Source organism: Coenobita brevimanus, chromosome 104 (assembly GCF_032717465.1).
Source record: "Coenobita brevimanus isolate Jiangsu-jjx chromosome 104, ASM3271746v2, whole genome shotgun sequence".
Taxonomy (NCBI): domain Eukaryota; kingdom Metazoa; phylum Arthropoda; class Malacostraca; order Decapoda; family Coenobitidae; genus Coenobita; species Coenobita brevimanus.
The window spans coordinates 45224523-45241088 of record NC_137057.1 but is presented as its reverse complement, the minus strand read 5'-3'; the positions used below and the strand labels follow the sequence as shown (position 1 = coordinate 45241088).

The 16566-nt window shown below is 40.4% G+C and overlaps 1 protein-coding gene across 3 annotated transcripts in view; it reads left to right on the top strand.

Moving 5' to 3' along the window:
- The window catches only part of Cndp2 (Cytosolic non-specific dipeptidase 2), a 65641-nt gene that overhangs the window by 16101 nt on the left and 32974 nt on the right, over window positions 1-16566 (top strand). For all 3 annotated transcript variants that reach the window (XM_080285106.1, XM_080285104.1, XM_080285105.1), the window contains exons 4-5: window positions 2013-2168; window positions 7122-7301. In XM_080285106.1, coding sequence (XP_080141232.1) covers window positions 2013-2168; window positions 7122-7301 — 336 coding nt within the window. The remainder of the gene's footprint in view (window positions 1-2012; window positions 2169-7121; window positions 7302-16566) is intronic.

The window sequence follows — 16566 nt, the reverse complement described above, 5'->3', positions numbered from 1 at the left end:
CTTGCCTCTGTCTACAGGTGACTACACTGAGTGACAAGCCAAATGGTTTCCTGTAAACCAGGAAACCGTTTACTATCCTGGGTGGTAACCATATAACCAAATTATGGCACCAGGTGGTTTAGTGGATAATTAAGGCGCTCCAATCAGATTGAGCCTGTGCAGGTTTATACACAAGGGGTGGTTGGAGTTTATTGCTCATGTAATGCCACTCAGGGATGAATGAGGCCTGTCACTCTCGTCTTAAATGTCAGCACCAACTTGCCCAGCCCTGGGCTTCTATGCTTCTCATGGGACAACACAGGATTAGATGATGATGATGATGATGATGATGATCCATTGAGGTGGCTGTACAATGAGTGACAAGTCAAAAGGTTTCCTGTAACCCAGGAAACGATTTGCAATGCCGTGTGGCAACCAGATAACCAAATTACTGTATAGGGTGAACTGGGACCTACTATGATTACCCAGTTAACTGGGTGGAGACAAGTGCAACATCCGCCTAGGAACCAAACCTCCTTGGCGAGGTGCTGTCAGCCACAAGGGAACAGCAGTTCACTGCATGGGACAGCTCTGCAGGAGTGGTTGCTTGCCTGCATTTGATGGGTCTGCTTGGCCAGACAGACTGGGGTTGATCAGCAGTAAGAAGAGCAGCTCTCTAAGTCTTGCAACTAACAGAAGATTTTGTTGAGGTTCGGGGGGAGTTTCCATGTATTGCAGAGGTCAGTTAAATTCTCAACTGGAAAAATCGTAAAAGATGTTATAATTAAAGTTGTCACGGGGCGCTCAGCATCCACTCACTCAATGTAGTGCTGCTCTCGGGTGTCTGCCCTGTCCTCTCCTCCATCCTTCTTTCCTTCCATCTTCTTCTATCTTTCTTTCCTTCATTCTTTCTTTGTCCTTCTACCTACGAGTCACTTTACACTCCCTCTTCTATCTTTCATTCCTTCATTCTTTCCTCTTTCTTCTGCCTATGGGTGACTCTACACTGATTGATAAGCCAAATGGTTTCCTGTACACCAGGAAACCATATACTATGCTGGGTGGTAACCATATAACCAAATTTTGGCACCTGGTGGTTTAGTGGGTAATTATTGTGCTCCAATCGGATTGAGCCGGTGAAGGTTTATATCCAAGGGATGGTTGGGGTTTATTGCTCACGTAATGCCACTCAGGGATGAGTGAGGTTGGTCACTCTCATCTTAAATGTCAGGATCAACTGCCTAGCCCCGGGCTCCTACACTTCTCATGGGGGAACGTAAGATTGGATGATGGATGGATGTCACCTTCAGTATGATGACCCTTTTTCTGATGTACCAGTACAGTATATGTTTTTCAAACCACTGGACAGTCTTTGGGTACTAAAAGGCTCAGGAACAATGCCCATTAATCCCTGAATAGGATGAGGTTTGTGTTTGTTATTATTGCTGTTGGTAGATATGATGTACTCCTGAGAAACCTACCAGAGTTTACCATACAAATCTGAGGAGAAATATTTTGTTGTTGCTGCTGCTGGATGATTTTATTCCACTTTAAGGAGTCATGTCTTTGTTAAAAGGTATATGGAGATAGTAATTTAATCCCTTTGTTCTGAAAGGAGTCCCCAAGTCTGAATATAATTCTGTATCTTGGTGGCCAAAGCAGAATAATGAAAGATGTCTTTGTATTGAAGGAGTTAAGGGTGCAGTAATTTCTTTTGTTTTGGCATGCTGCATTTGAGTGCCTGGTAGTCTAGTGGTCAGCTTACCCCATTCACAGGGTTAGCCTTGCATGGGTTCAGTACCCAAGAGGAGGATTGTGGTTTTTTTATCACATCTGCCATTGAAGGTGCTATATACTATTATAGTGCAGTGGCTTAGCTGCAGATCCTTACACTTTAAAGGGGGTCAGATGGGATTGGGAGTTAACATTTTTTTTGCCTTAGTTTTTACCATGTGATAAGGTAATGATGGAGGAGGAGGAGGATGACAATGAGGATATTTATCAAGATGTATGGTAGCATGTATGTGTTTCAGGAGGACGGGTGGGACACGGAACCATTTGTGCTGACTGAAAAGGATGGTAAGCTCTATGGCCGCGGATCGAGTGATGACAAAGGTCCCGTCATTGGCTGGATGCATGCTGTTGAGGCATTCCAGAAGACCGGAAAGGAGGTGCCTGTTAATATTAAGGTAATGATAAATTGCATTTGTTGTTGTTGTGGCCCCAGACCCAGTTGGATGTGAGTCTGTGTGGATTGTAGGAAATCGGTCACTTCAGCTGGGCATGTCCAGATATCTTTTGATGAGGCCATGTTGAAGTGTCTGTGTTGTGTGAGTGAGGTGCATGAGGTTATTGATTATGTTTTGGTGTAAGGGGCTGCATTAGACTGAGAGCAGAATGTGTTGTGAGCTATGTGTATGAGGCTGAATAAATATGTTGTGATGTGAGGGGCTGTATTACAGTCTGGACAGAATATGTTGTAAATGTGAGGTACATAAAATGAGTACAACTTCTTGTGTCGTGGTGTGATGGGCAACATTACGTGAGGGCAGAGTATGTTGTCTGTGAATTATATACATAGTATTGAAATAATCTGTGCATTTGAGTTTCGTTCATGCTAACACCAGAAGATTTTTAATTAATGGTCATTGGCTGGATACACGCTGTTGAGACATTCCAGAAGACTGAACACTAGGTTCCTATTAATATCAAGGTAATGTTCTGAGTAATTATTGGTAGATTGAGGGAAATAGTTCTGGTGGTATGTGTTTACTACTGTATGATGGGGTAATAGTCTGTCTTAAAGAAAGAGCTTCTTGCTGGTGCAGTAAAAGATTGAGTAATGGATGGATAGATGAAAGAACCAAATGCTGAAAGTTCGCAACATTAGTAAAAGACACCAGTGCAACTGCACTCACCCCAGCTGTATCCACCATCTCCAGCACAGTCCAAAAGATGTCCTTTGTTTCTGGACATACTGCTTAAACACATCCCAGATACACACTACATGTACCTAAGACAAACCCCAGATGCCCGAGATGCACACTAAGCACACCACCAGTACCTCCACCTCTCAAAACACCACACATCAGTGTGATGCTAATAACACTCTGTGTTTGCAACTTACCAGATTTCATGCGTAAGAAAGATACAGTGCCTCTATGAGTGAGTGACAGTCAGAGACACATTGCATCTGGTCATCCCTGAGTGCAGAAAAAAAGTACAATACCTTGATAATATTGCATTTAACCCCCTCCATACTATTTCATATCAACCTGATTGCCTTCCCTGAGTCATTGTTTTAGGACTTTTTTTTTTTTTTTTTTTTTTTTTTTAAAGTTGATTTTTGTCATCAGATCAAGTGTTTCTGAGTTCTAACTCTTCATCACCCTCGTCTTTTTGTAATTTATGCCTCTTGGGTCGGTGTGAGGGCTGCGGTACGTTGACAGCACTGTGGGAGGTAGACGGGCATGAATCCGCCATTGCTGGGCTGCAAACAAGAACTGAATTACTAAATATGAGGTATTTGGCAACTGTGGTTTGGCAGGGCTTGGTAGCTGCTCCTGGTGGTGTAGAGGGAGACTCAACATTCCCATGGAAACCACTGATGCTTCCTCATGCTTGAAATTATGGCACGGAGACCAGTCGCCATATGAGGCGATCAGCCTGGCCATGGATGGCCTGTATATCTGAATTATTGAATATGCAGTATTTGGCAACTGCAATATGGCGGGGTTTGGCAACAGCTCTGATAGAGTAGAGGGAAAGTCAGCATTCCCATGGACACCACTGACGCATCTTCGTGCTTGAAATTATGACCTGGAGATCCATCGCCTCATGTGAGGCAACCAATGCAGCCAGGGGTGGCCTGCATATCGCCTTATATGAGCCAATAAGCGTGGCGGGGGTTAGGGAACTGGAAGTTCGTTTATCATTCATTTATGTAGGCTGTAACATGCTTGCATGTGTCGGCCCTAGTCAGCTAATAGCGGCCCTCCATGCAGCTCATTTTTTAGCAGCCTCTATCTTCAGACCCTTATCTGTGACCACACTCAGGTCTTTTTCAGTCTGCCTCTTGCAGTCCTACCCTCAGTGTTCACATCTCTTACCCTCCACACCCAGTTGCCATCCATCCTCTCCACCTGCCCAAACCATTTTAATCTACCCTTTCTCGTCATTGCACTAATACTGTACTTTCAAGTCCCATCCTTCCTCTCAGCTCTTCATTTACAGTCGTAATGTCCCCACGCCTGTCATTAAGGATGCATTACACTTCCATCTAATCAGCATCATCTCTACATTTGAGCCTATGAATATTCTCATTCTTTACTACCCAAGTCTCACAACCATATAGCATTATACTCCTAACACATGCTGCATACAAGGAACCCTTAGCATGGAGGGAGAGCCATCTGAGTGTCAGGAGAGGCACAGCTTTTTCCAGCCACTCTTTACCTTAGCCACACAGCTTGCTCCAGCCCCACTTCCAGCACGTGTCCCCTAAATAACAAAACTGTACACACCCAAGAGACCCCAGCAAGGTCAATCCTTTCCCTCCTGTCTGTCTTTGTATGCTCTCCTTTTCACACTGCACACACAAAATCAGCATTACAGGGTATTTTGCTGTTTACTTCTAATACCACTGCATCGCTTATGCACCCACTTATCACAAACACTGCCCAAGATGGAGCTACTTCTCACACCCTAGTGACAGACAACACATAGCCACATTCCTCTGCTTTGACAGCATCACCACCAGCCCTGGATATCACTTTTGTTGTTGTATACTCTCAAATCCTGTGAAGTTGTAGGCAGATAAATAGACAGGGGGGGGGGGGAGACTAGAAGTCTAGGGTTGACCAGATAAACATATGATAACTTGAAGTAAGAAAACTGACATTTAATCATTGATTTAGAGTTGGACAGAGGTTTAATGAGTGTGATTAGCTAGAAGGATGCTGTCTACCCATTGTGTTTAGGGAGGCATGCAGGCATATTTAAGAAGAACACTGCTATGTAAAGTGATAGTGAGGAAGGAAAGATTGATGCAATATTGAGGTGAGGATTCAGTGAGGGGAGAGAATCTGCTGAGATGCTAACCTTTAAACCATCCAGTTTAGAAAGGCTGATACGAGCCTCCACAATGGTGACTACTCCACAGTTGAGTTAGTCCCTCATACTGTACAGAGTTGGCAACCAAGAGATATTACTTGTAACCTATTCTGTGCAGTAGCATATTTACCATTTTCCTTTAGTTATTTCTAGAAATTTTTGTTCAGCTTTGAAGACACTTTTTAAATTGGAGAGGTTAGTATGACTTTTCATTTACTCCTTCACCAAAAATGGTCTCCCCATAGCTGGATAAATCATCTGGAGGAAGCCAGAATAAATCAGTTAAACACATCATTGGCCTGAAGGGAGTAAAGGAAGCCTTGGTGCAGTTCAGCATGTGTAATCCATAAGAAGCAATTTTGTAAAAGAATCTGATTATTCCAAGACTGATCATGAGAAGATCCTCATAATATGGGTTCATTCATGTTGGAATAAAAGTGAGAGGAAAGTGAGTTAGGATGATGATAATTATTTTACAGTGTATGTGCATGTATGTGGGTGCTCACACCCAGGTAAGGATGCATGGAGATTTAAGTGATGAGTTTTCTGTGAATGTTGGTGTGCTCCAGGGGTTAGTTTTGAGTCCCTTATTGTTTATCATGGTACTTGAAGACCTCTCACATGGCTTTAAAAATGAGCTGCCATGGAAGATGCTGAATGCTGACGATTTGGTGTTGATTCCACAGAATGAAAGGGAGGCAGTGGAAAGATTTAGGAGAGAGGTGGTACGGGGCACAAGGGCTTAAGAATAAATACAGCTAAAACAAGAGCGATGGTATCTTGGGCTGGTCGAGGTACTTTCAAAGAAGAGGGAGAGTGGCCATGCGTGATTTGTCACAAGGGCGTGAGAAGTAATTCTGTCTTGTGTGGTGTCTGTGATAAGAGGATGCATAAGAGATGTAGTGGTATTAGAGGTAGACTGCGAGATAATGCTGAGTTCATGTGTGCAGTGTGTCGGGGAGATCGGGTGAAGATTGTCAGGTGTGAAAGGATTGAACTTGCTGGTGATTCTCTTGAGTGTGTGGAAGAGTTATGTTATTTGGGAGATATGTTATGTCCTGGAGGTGGGGCTGGAGCTAGCTCTGTGGCTAGAGTGAGGAATGGTTGGAAGAAGTTCAGGGAACTAATGCCTCTCCTGACATTGAGAGGGCTCTCCCTCCATGCTAAGGGATCTTTTTATGCAGCATGTGTTAGGAGTGTAATGCTGTATGGCAGTAGGACTTGGGCAGTAAGGGAAGAGGATATTCAGAGACTCAAACATACAGAAACAACAATGATTTGGTGGATGTTCAGTGCATCCCTGAGCGAGAGGCCTCGGGAGGGCTAGGTTTCCAGTGAAAGAGTTGAGGGGTAGGATGAGACTGGCGTGTATTGATATTGTGATGAGGAGAGGTAGATTGAGATGGTTTGGGCATGTGGAGAGGATGGGGGATGATAATTGAGTGCAGAAAATGAGAAGTGTTAATGTTAGGGGTAGGGTTGCAAGAGGTAGACCGAAAAAGACTTGGGACGAGATCATTGAGTGTGACCTCAGGGATATGGGACTGAATAGGGAAGCTTCCAGGGATTGAGCAGCATGGAGAGCTGCCATTAGATGACCAAGGCTGATGCATGCAAGCATGTTGGAGCCTTCAAAAATGAATGAATGAACAAATGAATGTTGGGAACTGAGTGAAGGTGATGATAATGATGATGATGATTCTGCAGTTTTTGTTGGGAAATTGGGTTGGAATAGTAATACTGATGATGGGTATGATGTTTATATTAGAGAAAAAAATATGTAATGATGCTGTTGGTTTTGCAGTTTACTTGATAATTGGGTAAGTATCATGATTCCACTGTTTGTGCATAGATATAGGGTTTGGATGATAATGAAGTTTCCATAGTTGTTTTTGGATATTATGTTAAGGATATGATGATGATGATGATTCTGTAGTTTGTGTATGGCATAAGATTTATATAATGATGATGTTTCCACATTTTGTCCTTGGATATTGTGGTAGAATTACAATATGATGATGTTTCCACAGTTTGTGTTTGAGGGTATGGAGGAGTCTGGGTCCCTGGGTCTTGAGGATCTGCTGAAAGCCCAGAAAGACAAGTTCCTGGCAGGGACAGACTATGTGTGCATCTCTGACAACTACTGGCTTGGCAAGAAAAAACCCTGCATCACATATGGGCTCCGTGGCATCTGCTACTTCTTTATCGAGGTAATTATCATGAATTTGTAATACGTATCTGATGATCAAAGTTATTCTTATTTTTTTCTACCCAACCCACTCTGACCAACCAAACTTTGTGTAACATAACTAACCCAACTTATAACTTAATCTAACTAACCTAACAGAGTGCAGTTATCTCAAACTGCAGTGATATCATAATTGTAATTCATCTTTTTATTCATAATCCTCTTGTTGATATACCATTTACAGTCAATCCTCACTCAAGTTCTACAGTTTATACACACAAAATGCTGCTTAACCCCTACACCGCGGGCATGTTTACCCATGTTTTGCGTGTGCCGCGGGGTTATTCGGGCTCCGACAGACTCTCAAAAAATATTTGCCAAAAAATCAGTTATTAGTCCTAGAATATTAAAATTATATATGCTTATGGCGCATACCTTCAGCTTTCTCCTGGAATGATTGTTGAGCCTTCGTCAGTTACCGTAGGACTTGTGGAGACCTCTGAAGTTGGGTAACGAAGTCTCCACTTTACACTTCCCGACAACCCGTAATATGATTACCACAGCCAGATATTAACACTATAAACACTACTCTATGATTTTCAAGTAGTTTGGGATCCATACTCCAAAAAAAAAACCACTGTGAAAGCAATGAAAATTATGAGCGCGTCTGACCACCGCACTTGCGATAGTTCGCTCTTGGTACTCTGTCATTTATTATTCATAAAACCCCTCACACTTTATATTTCTATTACTATATAACACTTATATATATCTACAGTCTTTGTCCATAAGTTTCCTTCAGTAGTATTAGTTTATTGTCACTGTAGGGATTCAATTTCTTTCAGTAAAATACGTAGCATTCACTTTCTCGTCCTGTATACTAGCATTGAGAGTGAAAGTCACTTTCATCTTCACTCTCATAACTCATAGTATTCAGACATGCTAGAGTGAAACTTTCACTTTCATTACTCCTAGGGCTTAAGAATAAATACTACTTATAATACTACTCATTTACATTTCTATTTACGTTCTCTACGTTATTTACATTTCTATTTTATTTACACTGTGTTATGCACTGTCACTTGAAGTAACTTATAAACTATTTTCCATTGTTCACGTATATTTACATTCATTACTTTCACTTGCTGTTTACACATTATTTACACATTATTTACAATTCCACTTGCACTGTTTTACTCAATAGAAAGATCGTAGTCACTCTTTTATCAATTGTCAGCCCTTTACCTCTTTCCACACGAGGTTTAGTAGGGGGTAAAGGTCACAGGGCCCTTTTGCATGGGGGTGAAAAAGGCCCTGAAGTCAGCAAGAGGAACAGACGCATACCTCCTCTTCGGAAGATGAGAGAGAACTGATAAAGGAAGGCCGGCCCGGGTAGAGGCCTACTTAGGGGATATTCAGTACTACCAACGTAGCTCTTGAAACAGCTATGTATTTCACTGAAATGATTGGCAGGAAATCTAGACAATACATAATAAATTAGGTAGTTCCAGGTGAATGTAAATATCACTTAGGCTTCTCCCTTCCCTCCTTATATGTATATTTATTACGAAAATAGATTATATGGCATATTTCAAGGGGAAAAAAACAGCGAAAATTAGCGAACGAGTGCACGTGAGGTGTTGTCAGGTGATAATTAGCCAATTCCAGGTGTATGGCACTCTCACTTACCTTATTTCTTTCTTGTATATATTATTTGGTATAAGAATAGGGCATAGGGCTTATTTCAATGGATGAAATCAGTGAAAAATTCCAGGGAAGATTTACTTAGCGTAGCACAGCTGGGCAGGCGAGAGGACAGGGTAATGGAGGGGGGGGTAGGGAGGGGAGTCAAGAATGGGGAGAAATGGCTAAATTGTCAACAATGGATGGGAGTACAGATGAGATTAGGAGTGCTGACTAGTGTTGGACATTGGCAGTACTGATAGATGATACAAGCCCCCACTTGGAAGCCCGGGTGAATTCAAAATAACACAGAATCACAAAAGCGACGCCCCGCGGTATGATCCCTTGCTCCCAGCCCTGCGGTTAAGGGGTTAAAATGAAATAGCTTTGAGACTTGCTTCTGGTTGTTAATGAGTAAGTTAAAGGTACTCAAAAAAGGGGGCTTATGTCTTACATTAAAACAACTGTACACTATATCTCAGTTCTAAGTACCAGTGAAGAAAATTTGAACACATCATCATCTGAAAAATGAAACATCAAGTGAAACATCTTCAATAAGAGACTAACTGTGAAACAACAACTGTTAAAAAGGACTTCTTGTACACAGTTGGGTGTTAAACTGAGGATGAGAATACAATTGATTATTTTGTTTAGCTGTGGAAATTCCTTGCAGTCAGGTAGCTAGTTGGTTTTACTCTCTCTCAAGCAAAATAGAAAGAATCTAAGGCTTACAGCTTGCAAAGCATATCACTTACTGTGCAAAGAAAGTCAAACTGAAAGTTCAACATCAAGATGCATTATCACTAGATGTATGGACACAGTGCATGTAAATTGGTAGAGCATTATCACTAGATGTATGGACACAGTGCATGTAAATTGGTAGAGATTAGAGGCAGATTGAGGAAGACAATTTAAGGTTGACCATTTGCATGCATAAAATACTGAAAGTGTTGGTTACCTCTTGCATCAAAGAGTAGGATAGAAAAGGGGTTAATGCTTTAGGTTGATGGGTTCTTTATGTATTCTTTAATAGGAGAGAGTAGGCTTGGGTTGATGTGCCTTCGATGTCATAAATCATTGCCTTGTGATAATTAATGAAACATTTATAGTATGTTCGGAGGGGTGTCTTGGTTAGATATGCCTTTGTCCAATTATCCTTTTGTAGCTTATTTCCTGTAGCTCTTTGGCAAAATAGGACATGTCTGTGGCCCAACATCCTTTCCCTACAACTTTGTGACGATCATCAGATTCAAGTGTGCATCTCTTGTTCAGTTCAGCATTTGAAATGGAAGGATGGCAGTTCTAGTTTAAGACTGAGGGAACAGAGTATAGCAGAGTAACCACTGAGTTAAAATATGAAGATGGTTTTAATGGTTAGGATGTCCCAGTTACATTGACAGCCTTGCATAGGTTAGATTCGTAAGTGGTGACGGAAGTTTTTAAAATAAATCATGTGATACCACCAAAGAGGGTAGGCTGGTCATCTGTCCTTATCATGTTGAATCTGACATCCTTTTGTAATTTATTCTTTGTGCTACCAGACACGTCTCTTCAATGTATGGAAGACCTCATGGAAGGGGTTCAATAAAACTAACTCCTCCTGTTCAAAATTTTATCCTTAGCTGAATAATATTATTAGGAAATAGCAAGAAAATAACAAAAAAGATATCCATAGGTTTACTTGGTGTAATGTAGTGGACAGTGGAAGTCTAGCTCTTTCATCTGATCATCGTAAAAACTGAGCCAAAATAAAAAATTTTACTGTATAGTAAACTTTCTTATATTTAGCATATAGATCATGGGGGTGTCAGATGCTCATATACTGATGGATAGTGACCCAAAACCTCCCCAAATGAGGTATTCTAACCCTCAATGAAACCCATACCTGTAATGCATAATTGTTCAAGCATAGAATAACACCTGTAAATACTGGAATAAGCATGATCAGATATTATTGTTCTGTACTGTACACAGTGTACACCCGACCCCTGGAGGCAGGGTTAACCAGGAAATTTTATTAAATTCAGCCATTTGCTGTGATGGATAATGATGTAAGACAGAAAATATAGTGATGAATAATTAAGAGTTTACTGTTCTTTTTCATATTGGACAGTAATCTTTGAATGTAACTGCATTATGCTAAGAGAGAAATTGATGTAATATTTGACCTGTTCCTGCTTAAATATGTCCTTTTTAATTTTGAGGTACTTTATGATTAAACTATGAAAGATATTGACATAATTAGCACTGTTCCTGCTTAAGTATGGTCTCCTTCATTTCAAGGCAGTAAAACTGTTTGTATTGTAGGTAACTGATATTTTTGTGCAGCACATAAATGGCAGAAAATCCTAATTCTGCAGTTTACAAGGTTCCTGGTGGTAGGTGCACGCGCTCACCATCCACTCACTCGATGTAGTGCTGCTCTTGGGTGTCTGTCCTTTCCTCTCCTCTCTCCTTTCTTCCTTCCTCTTCTGTCTTTCTTTACTTCATTCTTTCCTCGTCCTTCTGCCTATGGGTGACTTTACACTCCCTCTTTTGTCTTTCTTTCCTTCATTCTTTCCTGTTACTTCTGCCTGTGGATGACTCTACACTGAGTGACAAGCCGAATGGTTTCCTGTACAGCAGGAAACCATTTACTGTGCTGGGTGGTAACCATATAACCAAATCATGGCACCTGATGGTTTAGTGGATAATTAAGGCGCTCCAATCAGATTGAGCCGGTGAAGGTTTATATCCAAGGGGTGGTTGGGGTTATTGCTCACGTAACGCCACTCAGGGATGAGTGAGGCTGGTCACTTTCATCTTAAATGTCAGGACCAACATGCCTAGCCCTGGGCTCCTACACTCTTCATGGGGCAATGTAGGATTGGATGATTGATGGATGGATACAAGGTACCCTAGCTCTTTTGGACTGTAGTATGGCCTAAGGCTTGATTATCATAGTCCAGATCATTCAAACCTTCCCATATCCCTGACAGTGTTTACATGATACAGTAAAAGTCCCATTATTCGGCATCTATGGGACCAGGATGATGCCGAGATGTTGGATTTACCGAATAATCAAAAACCTACCCACTCAGTACCTTAAATATATTGGTGATCACTGTCATCACCACTTATGGTATTACAACTGTTTGGAGAGAGTATACTGTACAATACTGCAATCAATACAGTACTGTACCTGAATCTGAAATATACAGGTAACTCGCACGGAACACGTGGGTTTCGTTCCTACCGTGCCATGTTAGGTGCGAAATCGCGTATATTTAAACTACCCCGTATTTTGCTCCCTAGACCCCCCAAATGTGTTGTTTTGCTGTTATCTGTCACTGGTAATCACTAGAAAGCACTTTAAGTGGTTAGAAGGTTTATTTAATGTTATAACTCACAAATACAGTACAGTACTCCACAGCAAAACTTCAACACACAAATACTGTACGTAAACACAAGGAAACATTCCAACGCCGATCATAGGTAATCATATAAATCAGGTTAACTGGTACCAGTGCTTTAACTTACAAGTACATACCAGAACAGTACATATTTAACTTAGAAATGCAGTACTGTGATATTGAATGATTTCAGTACATAATCTGTTAGGAATGGCTGGAAAAAAAAAAAATGTTATGAATACATTTTCACCTTTTTGATATATGTTTATGGTAGTTTCGAGTTATTTTTTATGTTATCGTTGTGCCCATGCTTGGAAAAGGGAGCGAAAGAGTTGAATTTTCAGTCCTAAATGAGAAAACTGCACGTCCTCCAAGGCTAGACTCTGCCACGGGAGAATAAAGTGGAGGGTCAGTCCGATTAGCAATAAGGAAGTTGTGTCACAACTTCCAGCTCCCACACCGTGAGAATGGCTAAGAATAGAATCGTAATGCAGTTTCAGAACTAACAATAAGTCTAATTATTACGAATACAGATACAAAGCAGAAATAAATACGTTTACAGACGGGGAAAACATACTTCTTCCGTCATAACATGTTCATCTTTCTCTATCATTTTACGTTTATCTTTATCATTTTACCTTGTTATTTTCGCAATATATATTGCCGTCTTGTAAACAGGGTGGTTGATTGTGTTTTGCAAGGGAGGAAAAAGGTTGTATTTTCTGTCTGGGTCGAGATAATGGGTGTAACTATGTGTGGTTAGGCATGGCCACGAGCAAAAAAATTGTACATCCACTCCTCACGATAGCAGGTGGTGAACTGACAGATGATACATGAGAGGGTGAAGTCAAGGTCAGTTTCATGTCCCAGATTTTCGTTCACTTCCCGAAAGTTTTCACAGTTTTCTACAAGTTACGTTGCATCAAATGATCCAAACCATTACAGCAAACCTGAGCAAATAGTTAAAGATACCAAGACAAAAATGTATTTTTCTCTGATTATAAGTCTTTAACGAACAAACAAAAATGGCAATATTCCGACGCCGATCATGGGTAATCATATAAATCAGGTTAACTGGTTACAAGGCTTTATTTAATGCTTTAATTGCTTACAAGTACATACCAGAACAGTAAATACTTAACTTACAAATACAATACTGTAGAAAAGCAGTACAGTAAGAGTTTAACGAACAAACAAAAAAGGCAATATTCCGACGCCGATCATGGGTAATCATATAATTTGGGTTAACTGGTTACAAGGCTTTATTCAATGATTTAACTTTATTTAAGTGCTTACAAGTACAGTACATACGAGAACAGTAAATATTTAACTTACAAATACTGTACAGTACTGTGGAAAAAACGAACAAATAAAAAAGGCAATATTCTGACGCCTATCAGGTAAACTGGTTATAAGACTTTATTTCTTGCTTTAACGTTATTTAATAGTACTTTAAGTTGCACATAAACTTACCAGAACAGTACAGTACTGTAAATATTTAACTTACAAATACTGTGCCACTGTACTCGGGAATGTCTCACTGACTGAATAATTTCCTGCCTAGATCGTCACGTAATCAAAACAAACTGCGGGCTGCGGTGACGTTCGAGGATTTGATCTTTCAAAGGCCTCTCCTGTGTTAATTTGTAGTTTTCATAATGGTTTTTTAATCTTACGTTGACTTATATGTATCCCAGCCCTTACCGTGTATAATTGCGAGCGCGTTCCGTGAGATCGTGTTCCGTGCGAGTTACCTGTATATATACATAAATTAGTGAACTTATACAAGTGTAATGACACAGTAGGCATACAAGTCAGATAACACTTCCTGGATGGCCGAAATGATACATATTACCTACCAGCTCAGTACATCACTTGTATTGGTGAACTCATCACTACTTATGTTATTACAAATATGTTTGGAGTGAGTGCTGTATACAGTATTTTTTCCAAACACAAAATAAAATAGTCTGAAAATTGCATAAAATGAAGTGAAGGAATATGAATTGGTAAGGTCTTTCTGATGAAAGTTAATCGTACATTTAGCATTCATTATTTTCTTCGTTTTTTTTGTTTACATGTGAAAGGGAGAGTATTGATGGAAACAGTAATGTATTCCATTAACCCCTTAACCCCTACACCGCGGGCTTGTTTACCAATGACTTGCGTGTGCCGCGGGGTTATTTGGGCTCCGACAGACTCTCAAAAAATATTTGCCAAAAATCAGTTATTAGTCCTAGAATAATAAAATTACATATGCTTATGGCACATACCTTCAGCTTTCTCCTGGAATGATTGTTGAGCCTTCGTCGGTTACCGTAGGACTTGTGGAGACCTCTGAAGTAGGGTAACGAAGTCTCCACTTTACACTTCCCGACAACCCGTAATATGATTACCACAGCCAGATACAAACACTATAAACACTATTCTACAATTTTCAAGTAGTTTGGGATCCATACTCAAAAAAAAAAACACTGTGAAAGCAATGGAAATTACGAGCGCGTCTGATCGTCGCACTGGCACTAGTTCGCTCATGGTAGTCTGTCATTTATTATTCATAAAACCCCTCACACTTTATATTTCTATTACTATATAACGCTTATATATATCTACATTCTTTATCCATAAGTTTCCTTCAGTAGTATTAGTTTATTGTCACTGTAGGGATTCAATTTCTTTCAGTAAAATACGTAGCATTCACTTTCTCGTCCTGTATACTGGCACTGAGAGTGAATGTCACTTTCATCTTCACTCTCATAACTCATAGCATTCAGACATGCTAGAGTGAAACTTTCACTTTCATTACTCCTAGGGTATATACTCGTATTCTTATAATACTACTCATTTACATTTCTATTTACGTTCTCTATTTTATTTACGTTATTTACATTTCTATTTTATTTACACTGTGTTGTGCACTGTCACTTGAAATAACTTATAAAACTATTTTCCATTGTTCACGTATATTTACATTCATTACTTTCACTTGCTGTTTACACATTATTTACACATTATTTACAATTCCACTTGCACTGTTTTACTCAATAGAAAGATCGTAGTCACTCTTTTATCAATTGTCAGCCCTTTACCTCTTTCCACACGAGGTTTAGTAGGGGGTAAAGGTCACAGGGCCCTTGCATGGGGGTGAAAAAGGCCCTGAAGTCAGCAAGAGGATGAGCCGTACCTCCTCTTCGGAATCTGAGAGAGAACTGCTAGAGGGCCGGCCCGGGTTGAGAGGCCTACTTGAGGGTTATTCAGCACTACCAACGTAGCTCTTGAAACAGCTAAGCCTAGCACTGATATGATTGGCAGGAAATCTAGACAATACATTATAAATTTGGTAGTTCCAGGTGAATGTAAATATCATTTAGGCTTCTCCCTTCCCTTCTTACATGTATATTTATTACGAAAATAGATTAGAGGCCTACTTAGGAGATATATAATCAGAGCTACCAATGTTAAATCTTGAAACAGCTTTGTGTAGCACTGATATGATTGGCAGGAAATGTAGACAATACATTATAAATTAGGTAGTTCCAGGTGAATGTAAATATCACTTAGGGTTCTCCCTTCTCTCCTTACATGTATATTTATTACGAAAATAGATTATACGGCATATTTCAAGGGGAAAAAAACAGCGAAAATTAGCGAACGAGTGCACGTGAGGTGTTGTCAGGTGATAATTAGCCAATTCCAGGTGTATGGCACTCTCACTTACCTGATTTCTTTCTTGTATATATTATTTGGTATAAGAATACGACATAGGGCTTATATCAATGGATGAAATCAGTGAAAAATTCCAGGGAAGATTTACTTAGCGTAGCATGGCCGGGCAGGCGAGAGGATAGGGTAATGGAGTGGGGGTAGGGAGGGGAGTCAAGAACGGGGAGAAATGGCTAAATTGTCAACAATGGATGGGAGTACAGATGAGATTAGGAGTGCTGACTAGTGTTGGACATTGTCAGTACTGATAGATGATACAAGCCCCCACTTGAAAGCCCGGGTGAATTCAAAATAACACAGAATCACAAAAGCGACGCCCCGCGGTATGATCCCTTGCTCCCAAGCGTCACGAAAGTGACGCCCCGCGGTTAAGGGGTTAATAACCTCCGGCATTGAACAACCCATTACAGTAAAAAACTGTGAACAATTATGGGAAGGGAACAAAGGTCACTGGCATGTTTACACGACTCTACAATACGATTCCATGCA